General features: G+C 56.6%; 1 protein-coding gene across 8 annotated transcripts in view; it reads left to right on the forward strand.

Moving 5' to 3' along the window:
* LOC105469739 (SH3 and multiple ankyrin repeat domains 2) overlaps nt 1-16,106 on the forward strand; it is a 666,868-nt gene that overhangs the window by 298,037 nt on the left and 352,725 nt on the right. For 7 of the 8 annotated variants that reach the window (XM_011721220.2, XM_071074114.1, XM_011721226.2 and 4 more), the window contains one exon: nt 8,310-8,628. In XM_011721220.2, the coding sequence (XP_011719522.2) occupies nt 8,310-8,628 (319 nt within the window). Of the gene's footprint in view, nt 1-2,010; nt 2,691-8,309; nt 8,629-16,106 lie in introns of those variants that run through there. The other variant, XM_071074117.1, reaches the window with a different exon arrangement.

The raw sequence follows: 16,106 nt of genomic DNA on the forward strand, positions 1-16,106 counted from the left end.
CTGTGAGGGGAAAAAGGCTCCATCTTGTCCCCTGCATCTGTCCAGAACAGATGCAAGATTGTCGCATGGCCCCCGGGAAGTGGCTTCTTCCCTGCACCCTCCACCCAAGGTCATCCGTGGCCAGCAAGGCAGCCAACGATGACAGGACACCACTGGCCTCAGGCCAAGGGCCATCCTGGCCTCACCAGCCCAAAAACGTGCAGGCTCTGCCCGCGCTGCTGCAGGCCGCAAAGGCAGCAATGCCAGAGCAGTGATTGGCTCAGAAACTTGGCTTAGGATGAGGCTCTCTGCTTTTGGGAGGGAATCGATCAGTGGCAGATGGAGGTGGTGTTGAGCGTCACTGAGTCTCCCCGAGAGTTCCCTGAGCTTTGGTGAGTTCTCTGGGCTCACGTGGCTGAGCACACGACCAGCCGGGTCCCCCAGCCTTGGAGGAGCTCCCTCTACACACCAATACGGACACGGTGGCATCCCCGTCCCAGCCTCCCAGCGCTCGCCAGCCAGGGCAGGCAGCCAGGCCAGCACATAGCAATGAACTAGACACTCACCATCTGGAAAGCTTCTGGCCCCCCTGGCTGGTCCACCCTGAGGACACATCGTCAGGCCTCTCAAAGTAGGGGAGGCTTTGTGCATCTGAGGAAGGTTCTTCTGGAAGCCGTTGAGCCTTGCTCACAGTGTCCAAGTGCATGAACCCTGTGGGACACGCTGGTGACTCTGACCTCAGAACGATTTCTTAATGCAAGTCTTAGAAATGGCTTCGACTCACTCGGTTTTGTGATTTGGCGACGTATGGTAGGGTGAGAATGTCACCCCTGGCAGAGTTTTGACATGGCTCATGAGTTGTGTGAGTTAAATAAGAGATGAGGTTTATTGCTATTTCTGGGTTTCTGTGGGGTTTGTTTGTTTGTTTTTGGAGACAGAGTCTTGCTCTGTCCCCAGGCTGGTGTGCAGTGGACAGTCATAGCTCACTGCAGCCTTGAACTCCTAGGCTCAAGCAATCCTCCTGCCTCAGCCTCCTGAGCAGCTGGTACCACAGGCGCACGACCACACCCGGCTAATGTTTTTAAATTATTTTTCATGGAAACGGGGTCTCACTGTGTTGCCCAGTCTGGTCTCAAATTCCTGGGCTCAAGCAATTCACCCGCCTCCACCTTCCGAAGCGCTGGGATTACAGGCGTGAGCCACCACGCCCGGCCAAGAGATGCTGTTCGGGTGCTCAGCTGATACAGGGCTACCCTCAGTGATTCTGTGGCAGTCTCTGCTCAGAGGCCCTCACCGAGGAATGCCGCTGTCCCGTCCCCGGTATGCCGTCGGGGAAAGGCTCCTGGGGGAGGCCAGCCTTCTCGTTCTCACAGCGCCATTTTTATTGACACGAAGTGTGTCAACCATATGGAATTAAACTTCAGTGCTCTGGTTGCTTTTTCCTTGTCTTGTCTCATCTTTCTCCGATTTTGGGTGTGTGTGTATGTGTCTGTGTGTGTCTGTGTGTGTGTATGTTTTAAATTTCTGAAGCAGTTCTCTTAGCAACCAGGAAAAAAAAAAAAAAAAAACAGCACACTAAATTACAGCCCAGCAGAGGCATCAGGCAACAGAACCTTGCCCCTGGATGCTCCATGTAGCTTCAGGAAGCTCCTTCTCCTGGTGTAGAAATAATGCACTGTCCACCTGCCATAGGGCACCAGCCTGCATCCACTTCTCTGTGTTCGCTTTATAAATCTGACTTTCTCCACGTAGGGCTTCCAAGGGATCGCTTTCCTCTTTTCTCTTCTTCTGCTGGGTTGGAAATGCCTAAAGTGACCCTGAGGAGCTCGCTTTTATCAGCTGCCTGGAATCGGGGCCATCCTTGGCAGGGTCTCAGTTTAATTGTCTTTTTATCTCTCTCTTTAAAAAAAAAAAAAAAAACTAGGAGGGGGTGGAGTCCTGTTTTTTCCAGGGTAATTACCTCGATGGAGGGGGAGCCAGAGAAGTCATGGGCACTTGTGTCTGATTCTTTTGAACAGAAATATAGGTCGTGTTCAGAAATTCCAGAATGCTGGCCATGTCTGCCCGGGGAACGTGGGTCTGGTGTGAAGCTTATCTGGTACTTGGATGCTTCCCTCCCCCTTGTCTGTCTTACCACATCTGCTAGCTGACAAACAAACTTGGCTTTTTCTTTAAAATTTTTTTTAAAAAAAATAGAAAAGCACAGTGCATTATATTTAGGCACAGGCGCATGGAGCGCCCAGCACCAGCCCGAGTTTCCTTGGATAACTGGGGCTTGAGATCACTCATGCCTCCCGGCGTCTCCCAGCTGCCAGCTCGAGGACGCCTGATCTGCGTTAACCCTCCGCGGTGCCTCTTCCTCAATGCCCTGAGCACAAAAGCAGAGTAGCCCGGCTCACATGACGCGCGCCGCGAGAGGTAGCCGGGTTTGAGAGCAGCCCGTCTACGTGCAGTTGGTTCCCAGCTGACAGACAGAATATGGGGTGGGCTTTGTCACCAGCACGCTGGGTCTGGCATGCCCAGCTATGCTCGGAAGTGCACCGTGCCCAGACACCCGCCACCTCTCCCCGGGTCCCAGCTGCTCTAGCACCGAGGGGCCGGGCTGCACGCCTGTCCTTCCTCCCATCCAGGAAGGTTATATAATGAGCGGACCGCTGCCAAAGTCAGAGGGAAAATGAAGTCTTTGTTAAATGCCTTCACCAAGAAGGAAGGTAAGGAAAAAGCTGTCGGGAGCCGGGTGCATGGGAATTAGCAGCTGCTTGCTGATTCTCGGGGTAGGGGAGAGGGAGGACTCCAGTTCCTCCTAAAATTGCCAGTTGTTAATCCCTGGCATGTCAGGGGATAATGACTTTGGTTTGGGATATGGTTTGGTTTGAGTTGGTCCGGATGTAACGCTGTGGAAGGTCTTGCCTTATTGTGTGCTGCTTTCAAGCCCTCAGCCCTTGTGGGATTGCATTCTGGAATGGCCATCCGTGGGGACCGTGCCACGGAGCGTGTTAGGAACTAAGTCCTAGGGAAAATAAAGGAAGTTTTGACTGTAGTCCTCAGTGACCAGAGAGCTGCTAGGCACTGGCCAAGGCAGGTCGGGGCACATGGCTGGCTGCACTGAATGGGTGGCTACCTTCCGAGCCGCTCCCGGCTCTCCCATCCCTGGGTTGCAGTTACATGGAGTGGATGGGAAGGGAGCGTGGCCAACTTTAAAAGTGCACATGCTCTTTGTCATACCTTGTGTAATTTTTATTGTGGGGAAAAAATGTATAAATAAATGCATGTAAGCCAGCTAAGAAAATATCCACCTACTTAGAGTGTGCAGATTGCCTGAAAGAAGGAAACAGTTGGGTGGAATATTAATCATTTTCAGACAGAAAACAGTTATTTTTAACCCTTTTCACAAAAATCATCATTTCCATGGATGGTTCCAGTTTTGTCAGAGAGCTCTCATTTTAGGAAATCAGATATCATATAAAGATGTGACTTTAAAGAAATGAGGAAGGTACTTCCCAGCCCCAGCTTCTAGCAAAATAAACACTGAAGACATTTCAGTACTCAGGAAACTAATTTAATATGAATCTTGGTAATTAAGCGAGGTGATTTTCGTTAAAATGTTCGCACTGATGTCACCGGTGAGATTTCGTTTGAGTAACTTGCCTGGTCCACAGAGTAAAATGTATTTGAAAATGTCCCAGCTCTTTTATTCCTTAATCCTCCAAGGGTGGCCCCCCCCATGCGAATTCTTCCCCTTCTCTAAATCCCTACTCTTCTGACAGAGTCTTAGGAATGTATATAAATAACCACCTTTGTCTGTGCCCATTTTCTGACATTATTCACCAAAATTCACCTTCCGGGACTTCGATTTTTATAATCCATGAACAGCCTGAAAATTTGGGGGTTTTGGTGTTAGGTTAATTCTGTATCTGTTCTGTTCTTCCATAGACTTCTCTTTCCTAATGAGTTTATCTTAGCAACTGCCAGGACTCCCCCAAATGCCATCACTTGCTATGAAGGCTGTGCACACCTCCCCCAGTTACAAGGGTCAGAAAAAGAGAATTGGCTGTATTGTCAGGGCGGGGAGGCTGGGCGTGAGGCAGTCGGCTGTGGGAGGCAGCGTTTCCGTGACTGGGGGCCCTGTGATGTCTCCTTCACGTGGGTAGGGAGAGCCCTGGCCTCTCCTGGGTGCCCCAGGAAGCTGGGGGTTCTGCGGCTGCTTCCTGCTGGCTGTGTCTGTTTGAGATTTTGGCTCTCACACCAATACAGTCTTCCAACACGTAATCTCTGTAAATGAAAGATAATCGTTCTCTGAGACTGTGGGCTCATCAGCCCTTTGCAAGGTCTTTTAATCCACCCGCCCAGCCCCCTCCAATGACAGGCAGTTCCCAGATCACCCGGAAGCCCTCTGGGCCAGTCGTATCTTTGTAAGCCTCCATGCGAACACTCAGTGATCTACAGGGTTTTTTTTTAGTCTCTGCCGGTCCCGAGGGAGGGGCCCCAATGTGGTTTTCCCTCGTGACCAACAAAACACAGACTCGGTGACCTGTCCCAGGGATGAGGTTTTACTCGTGGGTGGTGGCTGCGGATCCCAGGCCAAGCCCCTCGAGGGTCTTTGGAAGGAGGGTGCCGTCAGTCTTCTCCGTTCCTTGTCTCTCCCCGGCCACCTGGGTGGCGTTCATGGATCCATGTGCTTTGAGAAATTAGGAGTGGGATCAAAGTCCCCGCTGAGGAGCCCCGGCTGCTTAGCAGGGCATCTTCAACGACAGAAAGACTTCACAGAGGAGCCAGATCAGAGCAGGTGTGAGACCGCGACCTCCCCAGTGTGCCACCTCCAGGTTCTTACCAACAGCAGGCACTGACGTCCGACTGTGCCAAGTCCAGTGTCCAACCTCAGGACGCTTTGCGCAGCTCTGTGCGGCTCCCCAGGCTTGGCTCTAGCTCTGTCTCCAGGACTGCCCTGTGTCCTGGGGAGGTGGGGAAGGTGTGCTGGGTCTCAGCTGTTTCCCGTGAGCAGTGCCAGCACCCTCCATCCCCCATGAGCTCTGCCAGCACCTCCTCTGTCCTCAGGAGCTCTGTCAGTGCCACCTCTATCTTTAGTGAGCTCTGCCAGTGCGAACCCTGTCCCCCATGAACTCTGCCAGAGCTACCTCTTTCCCCCAGGAGCTCTGCCAGGACCACTACTGTCCTTAGTGAGGTCTGCCAGCGTGACTTCTTTTCCTCATGAGCTCTGCTAATGCCATCTTTGTCCCTGTGAGCTCTGCCAGCACCACTTGTTTCTCATGAGCTCTACCAGCGCCATCTCTGACCCTCATGAGCTCTGCCAGCGCTACCTCTGTCCCTCATGAGCTCTGCCAGCGCCACCTCTGACCCTCATGAGCTCTGCCAGTGCTACCTCTGTCCCTCATGAGCTCTGCCAACTCCACCTCTGACCCTCATGAGCTCTGCCAGTGCTACCTCTTACCCCCATGAGCTCTGCCAGCGCTACCTCTGCCCCTTATGGGCTCTGCCAGCACCACCTCTTACCCCCATGAGCTCTGCCAGCACTACCTCTGACCCTCATGAGCTCTGCCAGTGCCACCTCTTACCCCCATGAGCTCTGCCAGTGCCACCTCTTACCCCCATGAGCTCTGCCAGTGCTACCTCTGACCCTCATGAACTCTGCCAGCACCACCTCTGTCCCTCATGAGCTCTGCCAGTGCCACCTCTTACCCCCATGAGCTCTGCCAGTGCCACCTCTGTACCTCATGAGCTCTGCCAACTCCACCTCTTACCCCCATGAGCTCTGCCAGTGCTACCTCTGACCCTCATGAACTCTGCCAGCACCACCTCTGTCCCTCATGAGCTCTGCCAGTGCCACCTCTTACCCCCATGAGCTCTGCCAGTGCTACCTCTGTACCTCATGAGCTCTGCCAACTCCACCTCTTACCCCCATGAGCTCTGCCAGTGCTACCTCTGTACCTCATGAGCTCTGCCAACTCCACCTCTTACCCCCATGAGCTCTGCCAGTGCTACCTCTTACCTCATGAGCTCTGCCAACTCCACCTCTTACCCCCATGAGCTCTGCCAGCACCACCTCTGTCCCCCATGAACTGTGCCAACACCACCTCTTACCCCCATGAGCTCTGCCAGTGCTACCTCTGACCCTCATGAACTCTGCCAGCACCACCTCTGTCCCTCATGAGCTCTGCCAGTGCCACCTCTTACCCCCATGAGCTCTGCCAGTGCCACCTCTGTACCTCATGAGCTCTGCCAACACCACCTCTTACCCCCATGAGCTCTGCCAGCGCTACCTCTGTCCCCCATGAACTGTGCCAACACCACCTCTTACCCCCATGAGCTCTGCCAGCGCTACCTCTGACCCTCATGAGCTCTGCCAGTGCCACCTCTGACCCTCATGAGCTCTGCCAGTGCCACCTCTTACCCCCATGAGCTCTGCCAGTGCCACCTCTGACCGTCATGAGCTCTGCCAGTGCCACCTCTTACTCCCATGAGCTCTGCCAGTGCTACCTCTGACCCTCATGAGCTCTGCCAGTGCAACTTCCTTCATGAGCTCTGCCAGTGCCATCTTCGTCCCTGTGAACTCTGTCAGCGCCACCTCTATCCCCCGTGAGTTCTGCCAGCACCATCCATGTCCCCAAGACCTTCGTCATTGCCACCTGTGTCCCAAACTACTTGTGAGATTCTTCTCCTCTGAGGCATGAAGGTCCCCCCAGACCCACTCCCAGGGAGGGCGTGTGTTTTCTCTTGCCTTGCAGTTTGTCAGATGGTAGCCCTGGTCCTGTCAGTGCAAACTTTGGAGCCAAGCGTGGCTTAAGCCTAAGGGCTGAATCCTGTAGCCAGTGAAAAGCTGCTGCAGGCGTGATTATCACGGGCCGGGAAGAAGCCCGTGCCTTTGGCCAGCCGGTGGTGGTGGTTTCTGCTGTTTCCTGCAGAGCTTGGAGGGCTGCCTTTCAGGAGGTCCTCTGTCTTGGAAAGGACGCTTGCCGTTTCAGGAACTCTGGGTGACCCAAGGCAGCTGTGGTGTGGCTGCCACCCCTCAAAGCTCCCAGGGGCTGTTGCTCTCATTCTGAGTCCCTGGGCTCATTGAGTCAGGAGAGTGAGGGCCTGGCCCCGTCTAGAGCTTTGTAGGATGTCAGATAAGTGGTGCTCAGCCCCTGCCTCCTCACACAGTCCCCACTTGGTGGGAGGGAGGAAGGCGCCTTCTTAGTAAAGACTGAGATTGAATCATCCAGCCAGTAGACTCGGAGACTGCATGGTTGGCTCAGGCTGCATGGTAGAACACCACAGACAGACAGGTGGCTTAAACCCCAGATCTTGGCCGGGTGCGGTGGCTTACGCCTGTAATCTCAGTACTTTGGGAGACCAAGGCAGGCAGATCACAAGATCAGGAGTTCAAGACCAGCCTGGCCAACATGGTGAAACCCCATCTTTACCAAAAATAGAAAAATGAGCAGGCATGGTGGCAGGGCACCTGTAATCCCAGCTACTCAGGAGGCTGAGGCAGGAGAATTGCTTGAGCCTGGGAGGCAGAGGCTTCAGTGAGCCAAGGTTGTGCCACTGCACTCCAGCCTAGGTGACAGGGCGAGACTGTCTCAAAAACAACAGCAGCAGCAACAAAAAACAAACAAACAAACAAAAAACAGATATTTACACCTCCCAGTCCCGAGGACTAGAAATCTGAGATCAGGTCATCGCAGGGCTGGTTCCTCCTGAGGCTCCTTTTGTGGCTTGCAGATGCCACCTTCTCCCTGTGTCCTCATGGGGAGATCCCTCTGTGTGTGTCCTCATCGCCTCTTCTTATAAGGACCCCAGTCCTATGAGATCAGGGCCCCCACTAATGCCCCTCCACCCAGGTTATCTCTGTAAAGACCTTACCTGCAAATATTGGCGTGTTTTGAAAATGGGGGGTTAGGACATCAATTTCAGCCCATCACAGAGGCCCAGCTTAGGCTGTGAGGAGAGGGGCCCTGTGGCAGGCAGCTCGGTGCACTCCTGCTTTGTGTGATGGCGTGGCCCATCCTTACACATGCCCAAGCCAGCCGGACGTCTCACGGGCCAGATGGAAGCTCAGACCCCGTGTCCCTTCCATGTGAAGCACTGGCTTGAGCTCCTTGCCATGGAGACGTTCTCTGTCCCCAGCCTGCCTCTCTGCTTCCATGTCAGGGGTGAGTTCTGGGCCTGGTGGAGTCCAGCTGGGGTCTCGGCCCAGAACTCACAGCTCCCCTCTGCTGGGCTCGCATGGGGGCTTGGACGCACGCAGGCCTGCACCTCCCTAGGGTCCCCACCCAGCTGACCGCGACACGGATGCACTCACTGGCCTTTCTTGCTGTTCTTCTCCCCAGTGCCCTTCCGAGAGGCCCCGGCGTACTCCAACCGCCGGCGGCGGCCCCCCAACACGCTGGCCGCCCCCCGGGTCCTGCTGCGCTCCAACAGTGACAACAACCTCAATGCCAGCGCTCCCGAGTGGGCCGTCTGCTCCACGGCCACCTCGCACCGCAGCCTCTCACCCCAGCTGCTGCAGCAGATGCCCAGCAAGCCTGAGGGGGCCGCGAAGACCATCGGGAGCTACGTGCCCGGGCCCCGCAGCCGGTCCCCATCGCTCAACAGGCTGGGCGGCACAGGCGAGGACGGCAAGAGGCCGCAGCCTCTCTGGCATGTCGGGTAAGGAGTGGCACATGCCAAGGGGAGGGAGACCACCGTGTGCTAGGGGTCCCAGCTCCTCCAACTTGGGGCTGGCCCAGAGGTTGAGAAGGAAAGAAGGAAGCCCATTTTATTCCAATGCAGGTGTTGAGGACACTTTCATGCCTGAGTTTTGCCCAGTGTCCCTGCTGACACTGTCTCCCGCATGGGGACTGGGGTCACCTTCCCGAGCCTCATGGAGGCCCATGATGATAGCTCGGGGCGGTTATGGAGGCTGAGCTGAGCATCCTGGGGTGGGCTGGGGATGCAGCTGGTGTCTTGGGTCCCGTTTCCTTTCCTTGTGCACTGACTTCTTGGTCCTAAGTGAAATGTCAAGAGGGAGAGAGGCAGGGTTGCAAGCCTGGTCAGGGGTGCGTGCCCTCCCGAGGGCCACGTTTGCAAGCCTGCAGACACACCGTATTCAAAGTGAGGGTGCACACGGGTGGCAGGGAGAAACCCAGCCCAGAGGAGGATACTGGGGGCCGGAGAGGCTGGCTCAGGGCTCTGGTATCTGGCTGTCTCAGCAGCTGCAGGCATGGTCTCAGGTAGTGCTACCCACAGGGAGCTCTTGCAGGCCTGGGCCGAGCATGGCAGGAGCACAGAGGGCAGCTCCGTCAGTCTCTGAGGCAGCCCCAGGTGACAGGAGCCTGTGCCTTGTTCCATTTCCTAGACAAGGACATGGGCAGCATAGGGCAGACTTTGGGACCTGCCTGTGGTCTCCTGCCCAGCACCCCATTGGGCATCCAACTCCAGGTCTGGGTCTCTCCCGACTTTCCTGCCTCCCGAGCAGCCAGGGGAACTGGATTTGCACTCAGAGCTCCAACTCCCAAGCAGGTCTCTGCCTTTCTCACGCCGCCTCCTGGAATTTTCAGGCGAGGAAGAGACTTCCCAGGGGTCCGCTCATTGTCGGGGCCCCAGGTGCTGGGGTTGGTGTTGGTTCCATCCATGAAAGTTGCGCCTGCAGGGGCAGCGGCCGTTGCCGCAGACGCCTCCAGGTTCTTATGGGCACTGCTGCTCCAGGAGATCACCGTGCTGGCTTCCTTGCTGCAGGATGCCTCTACGAGGAGCCCAAGGTCACACAGCCGGAATGTAGCAAGGGCAGGACTCGGCACAGGCCCCTGGCTCTGGAGTCTGGGGACTTGGCACTCCCTCGGGTTTGGGCCTTGGACTTGTGCTTCCCCGGCTGTTGCCGTGTTTTCGGTGATGTCGGCGTTCAGTGCTGGGGCCCCTGACTCTCGCCCCCATCCTACCTGCTTCCTGTTTCCTCCCTGGCCTCAAAGCCTCTCGGGGTCCACAGCCTGGCTGTGGGGAGTGTTGCAGGCCTGGGTCACGCTCTGTTGCCAGCTAAGGTCAGGGATGTCAGGGAGGAAGACCACCACCACCCCTGCCCCCAGGGGCTCCACGTGGCAGGCTCCACATGAGTTGGAGGAGGGGTCAGTGCGTCACGTTGTCCCAGGAGGGGCTGATCACCCTGACTATGACCAGCAGCCCAAGCTTTGGAGTCACAGCCAAGGAGGCCGGGGGGGAGAAGGTGCCGGTGAGAGCCCACTTCTCCTGGCCCCTAGGCAGGGTCCAGCCCTGACCCTCTTAGAGCTGGTGGACCCCCATCCTCTCAACGCTTTGGCCTTTAGCCCATGGACGCTTCCCACCAGAGCCAAACGAGGAGGTCCAGCTGCCTCTGGTCTAGATTCCTGCTTGGAAGGACCCCGAGGGAGCAGTCCCAGGTGCTGAGAACAGTGGGAAGCTAAATTAAAGGGCTCCCCCGAGGCAGCCAATTGCACTTCGCACACTTAGCGAGACTTCTGACTACAGTTTTAAAAAAGTGTGTGTCCCTTTCGCCCAGTACAAAACCTAATAAGAGAGCAAAGGCAACATGGCCAGGGACTTGAGCCAGCTGTAGACGAGATGTGACTCAGGAGAGAGAGAATCTGCCAGGTGTATTGCAACTACGGTCTGACCGTCCCTGTTTCCCTTTTCATGTGTGGGGAGCAGAGGATGGAGTACACATGTGTGTGTGCATTTTTGTATGTGCATGCCTGTGTACGTATGTGCACACATTTTTGTGTTTTTGTGTGTGTGTGTGCATTTGTCTTCGTGCATGCAGGTGTGTAGACATGCGTGTGCATGTTAAGGAGAGAGAATCATTATGTGTGTGTGTGTGTGTGTGGTCATCATGGTGATCAGCCTGCCTCAAATGCTCATTGCCTGGCCTCCTGCATACTCACTTCGGGACTGTACCGTTGTATAGCTGTGTAACCTTGGGCAGCTAAAACCCAATCTGTCTCTTCTTTGTCAATTATAAAATAAGGGGCCGGGTGCAGTGGCTCATGCCTGTAATCCCCAGCACTTTGGGAAACCAAGGTGGGTGGATCACTTCAGGTCAGGAGTTCAAAACCAGCCTGGCCAACACAGTAAAACTCCATCTCTACTAAAAATACAAAAATGAGCTGGATGTGGTGGCACACGCCTGTAATCCCAGCTACTCGGGAGGCTGAGGCAGGAGAATCTCTTGAACCCGGGAGGCGGGGGTTGCAGTGAGCTGAGATGGCACCACTGCACTCTGGCCTGAGTGACAGAGCGAGACTCCTTCTCAAAAAAAAAAAGGTCCCAGAAAGACCACCTTCAGGTTTTTCTCGAGATCAGCTAAAGCCGTTCAGGGTGGCCGCCTCACACAGCACCTTGTCCAGCCAGGGCTCATTCCACATTGGTTCTTAGAGTTCAGGTCCGTGTCCAGTCCAAGGCCCAGAGCTTGGCCAAGACTGTCCCCTTTGTCACCCAGAACCATTGGTAGAGTGACCAACCATTCAGGTTTGCCTGTGATGCGGGACTTCCAGTGCTAAAATCAGGACAGCCGGTCCCCCTAACTGTGGGCCACTGCCTGTCCCGAGTCGAGGGGCCCTGTTCTTACCTGGTGGCCCTGACCCGTCAGTCCCGTCTTCCTTGGCCTCGTTCCCGTCTTTTTCCCTTTCCCCACCCCCTCACAGCCTCCCTGTCCGTATCCATCTGTCTGGGACTCAGCACCCTCAATGGTAGCAGTAGCTGTGCTGCGGGAGGAACCCTCTGGGTGGGCACTAATGAGCTGAGAGGTCCTTCCCTCAAGACCTGTGTCCTAACTAGGACCTGCCAGTGGCACTGGCGTCCCCTCCTATGGGACAGCAGTAGTGAGCATTTGCCTTTGAGGCGACCAGGTGGGATGGAGAGTTGGAGGCAGGCATGCTTCTCCAGGCCTCTTTTTGAGGTCCCCTGGGATGAGAGTGGGCCATGCGGGTGCCATTGTTGTGTTCTGTCCCTGCATAGGGCCACATGCACTTGGGGGGCAGAAGCGTCTTTGCACAGTGAGGGGGTACAGAAGGGAGCCAGTTCATTGCACATTGTTTGTTTATGGAGCAGTTACCCAGGCCCATGCCGGGCACAGGGACATTCAGGTGACGCAGCCGGGGTGCAAAGGCTGGTGCCCTGAGCACACTTGGTCTGAATGTCCTGCAGACGAGGTACAGCCAGGGGAGGGGGCCCGGCCAGAGCTGTCTGCTTCCTGGCTGTGGACTGAGGGCCCAGTGTGGAAGTGGCCTTTACTGAGATAGGGAAACGCTCATTCGGCCAGCCCTGGTGATGCTGGATGGTGGATCACAGAGCCGTGCAACCCAGCCCAGGGCCTTTTGGAGGCTCCAGGAGGTGGCTGAGCCCCTCTGCTTCTTGTTCATCCTTGAAGCTCAGAGCACAGCCCCATGCCTTGTGCGCCTGCCCTACTATTCCTGAAAAGCCAGCTCTTTCCTAGGGCAATGGGCGCTGGCTGTGCGGCACTAACAGGGCACTTTCAGGGAGGCTGCTGGCTCCCAGTATCTGGGGCCCTGGGTGCCCCAGAGCTCTTTCTGGTTGCCATCAGAAGCATAGGTGACAGCGTGCTCTCTCTGCTGTGGAGGGGAAAGCCCTCCCTGCTTCCTCCTGTCTCGGGGGTGGGGCAGCTGCCCATCAGCCCATGCTGAGCAGCCGGTGCTGACCATCCCCCAAGCGATGCTGACCATCCCCCAAGCGGTGCTGACCGCCAGGGCTCCCTGGCTCTGCCTACCTGCCAGGTGACTTTGGGCAACTCACTTGTCGGTTCTGTGCCTCTGTTTTCTCCTGTGTAACGTGGGGCTGATGACTTTCGCCCCCTCCTGTGTGTGCTGGGTGGATTAAGTGGCATTCAGCACCCGGCCTGCACTGAGATCCACAGCTGCTCATAGAGAGTCTTCAGTTCTGCAGAAGCGTCGGCCGTTCTTAGGGTCGTCTTCAACTTCATCCTCACCATGGACAGTTTAGAAAGACCCCCGCTGGCTCCCGTAGGGCAGGGACCAGAGGGCATCAGGTGTTATTGTCCTGGTGGCAGAGGCCTGCTTGGGCTAAGAAGCAGGGGAAGCAGAGATGGCCAGGTAGGAGGAGGGTGACTATCCTGGGCAGGGAGGTGACTGGCCAGGCCCCGTGTCCCCCTGCTTATGCTCAGCACCCCTCTCGGGCCAGACTTATTTCCCTAAACGCTGACCCAAAGACCCAGAAACCTTGGCCAGGACTGCAGTGGGTGTGGCAGTGCGGTCAGAACCAGCCTCAGGTCACTCCCTCAAATGCAGCCTTGATGGAGTTCAGGGAGGCCTCCCAGCCTCCCCAAGGCCCCCACTGGGACTCCTGCTGGCACCAAGCAACCCAGTGCCTCCTGGCCTGGGCTCAGAGCTGCGGGCAGAGTCTGCTTCCTGTATGGAGGTGCCAACCCTGGTTCAAAGCCGCCCTGAGCCAGTTTGCACAATGGTGAGCACCCCGAGGAGCTCGCCGGGCGCAACCTGGGAACTGGTGTTGCAGTGATAGTGTAACAGGAAGGGGGCTGCAAGGGGTGTGAGGGGGCCGAACTGTGGACGGTCAGTGTCTGCTGGGAGGTGAGGGCTCTCAATGGAGACACTGCAGGGTCCCTCGCTGCCCATCACTGCACAAGCCCCTCCCGGGTGAACCAGAACCTGTGGCAGGGCTGTCCCTCTGAGGCAGAGAGAGGAACATGCCCCACTCTTGTCCCTGCCCCCATCCTCCCCCACGGTCTCTCCTGCCCACCTGTCCCTTGTTCCTCCCCCCTCCTTCTCCTCCTCATTTTCGTGTGTGTGTGTGTGTGTGTGTGTGTGTGTGTGTGTGTGTGTGTGTGTGTGTGTGTGTGTGTGTGTGTGTGTGTGTGTGTGTGTGTGTGTGTGTGTATACGCGCGTGCTCCCGTCCTCCTAGAGGTGCTGGCCCAGGAGGGTGGGAGCCAGTGCACCTGCACAGCTCTGCTCCCTCAGGTATGAGGCTCAGCCAGCTCCGCATCTGGGGGGCGCCCTCTGGTGGCGCCCACTGGCACTGCTGGGCCACGATCTGAGAATATTCCTGAGACACCCAAGTCCCTGCTCTAGGAGTGCGTGGGGTGGGGGCGTCCCTGTTCCTTCTGGGTCTCTCCCAGCTGCCAAGGGGCTGGTTGGCCTGCCCAGGTTCAGAACAACTCTCGATGTATTTCTACAAAGTGGCAGCCGGTCCCAAGGGCTGCTCTTGCCTCACCCACCAGGGAACGTCCTGGCCACCCTCTCTTTCAAGAATGTTTCTTGGGTGGGGTCAGCTCGGCAGGGAAGACAGACTCGTGCTTTCGAGTTCAGTTGGTGGAGATGAATGCTGCAGCCCTGTCCACACCTCGTCCATTGCACTCATGAAGGACAGTGGCACCCACCTGGCCACACAGGCAGGGGCTGGACCCCTGCAGGACCTGGTGGGGCTCTGGGAAGCCCGTCTTTGGCCCAGTGACCTCTGTTTTCCTGAACTTGGCATGGGATCTGAGGTGCAGCTGCATTCAGGGTTTCAGGTGGATGAAATGGACAGAGGGGGCATTGGCCATCCTGGGACACTGCCGGTGAGGGTCCAGCAGAGTAGTTTTGAGTCAGTGCCAGGACTGTGGCTCCTGCTTGCCCTCCTGTGCCCCATTATCCTGACCTAAAAAGTGGGGGTGGCTGGGCCCTGCTGGCAGAGTGGGGGTGAGGTGTGGAGTTGGGAGCTCTCCCAGTGACCCCGACTTTCTCTTTTCTTTTTTTTGAGACAGAGTCTCACTCTGTCGCCCAGGCTGAAGTGCAGTGTCATGATCTTGACTCACTGCAACCTCCACTTCCCAGGTTCAAGTGATTCTCCTGCCTCAGCCTCCCAGGTAGCTGGGCTTACAGGCGTGCTCCACCACGCCCAGCTAAGTTTTGTGTTTTTAGTAGAGATGGGGTTTCGCCATGTTGGCCACGCTGGTCTCCAACTCCTGACCTCAGGTGATCTACCCGCCTCAGCCTCCCAAAGTGCTGGGATTACAGGGCTGAGCCACCAGGCCTGGCCTGACTTTCACCTGTGCCCAGGATTAGCCTGGCAGGGAGCCGTGGCCAGATGGAGGGGCAGCCAGTGTCCTGTGCCCATCCCTGAAGCAGTCACTGCAGCCAGCAAGCTGAGACGTTGCAAATAATCCTGGGTCCCCATTGTGCATCCTCAGAGATGCTGTCACCAGAACCACAGAGGCAGAATGAAGCCCTCAGGCCCGAGACGCGCAGGGCTTGGGTACGGGCTGACTTTCACAGATCTGGGAAGCCAGGGAGGGAGGCAATGTTGACCAGACAGGAGATGGCACAGGGTCTGAGCCTTCAACTTTAAAACAACTGTCAGCCCAGCCAACAACATTTAGTAACGTTTGTCAGATGCTAAGGGCTTGGGACCTCCTGCGTTTGCTATGCTGCCCTCTGTGCCAGAGACCTGAGCTGACAGCTTTCTCTGTTCCCCTACTGCCATCTTCCGTATGAGCCGTAACCTGGGAGACACACCCATCTTGAATAGGTCCCAGGCCTGGGTGATTGTGCCTCTTGATACCTCCAACTCTCTCACAACTCTACACATCAGGGGCTCCCCCAGCCCCCCTGGTATGGCCACAGGGGCACCTCAGTGGGGCTCCCCACCTCCACCTTCTTGTCTGCTCCAGCCCAGCCCTGAGGCTGCATCCAGGGTGAGCTGGTGCTCGTTCCCCGGCACCACTGTGCTGTGTGGCATCCATTTCTCCCCGAACATCCCTGCAGAGCCTTTCCCACAGCCTTGGCCTTCTCTCTGCACCATCCGGCTCTCCCCTCTCTTGGCCCTTTGTGGGGAGGCCCTGTGGACTCTAACCTTGACCTCAAGTCCTGGCCCTGAAGCAGTCACTGCAGCCAGCAAGGTGAGATGTTGCAAATAATCCCAAGTCCCCATTGTGCATCCTCAGAGATGCTGTCACCAGAACCACAGAGGCAGAGTGAAGCCCTCAGGCCCGAGATGCACAGGGCTTGGGGACACCCACCTTGAGTAGGTCCCAGGCCTGGGTGATTGTGCCTCTTGATACCTCCAACTCTTTCACAACTCTACACATCAGAGGCTCCGCTGGGATGGCCACAGGGGCCCCGCAGTGGGGCTCCCCTCCTCCACCTTC

Source organism: Macaca nemestrina, chromosome 12, assembly GCF_043159975.1.
Source record: "Macaca nemestrina isolate mMacNem1 chromosome 12, mMacNem.hap1, whole genome shotgun sequence".
NCBI lineage: Eukaryota > Metazoa > Chordata > Mammalia > Primates > Cercopithecidae > Macaca > Macaca nemestrina.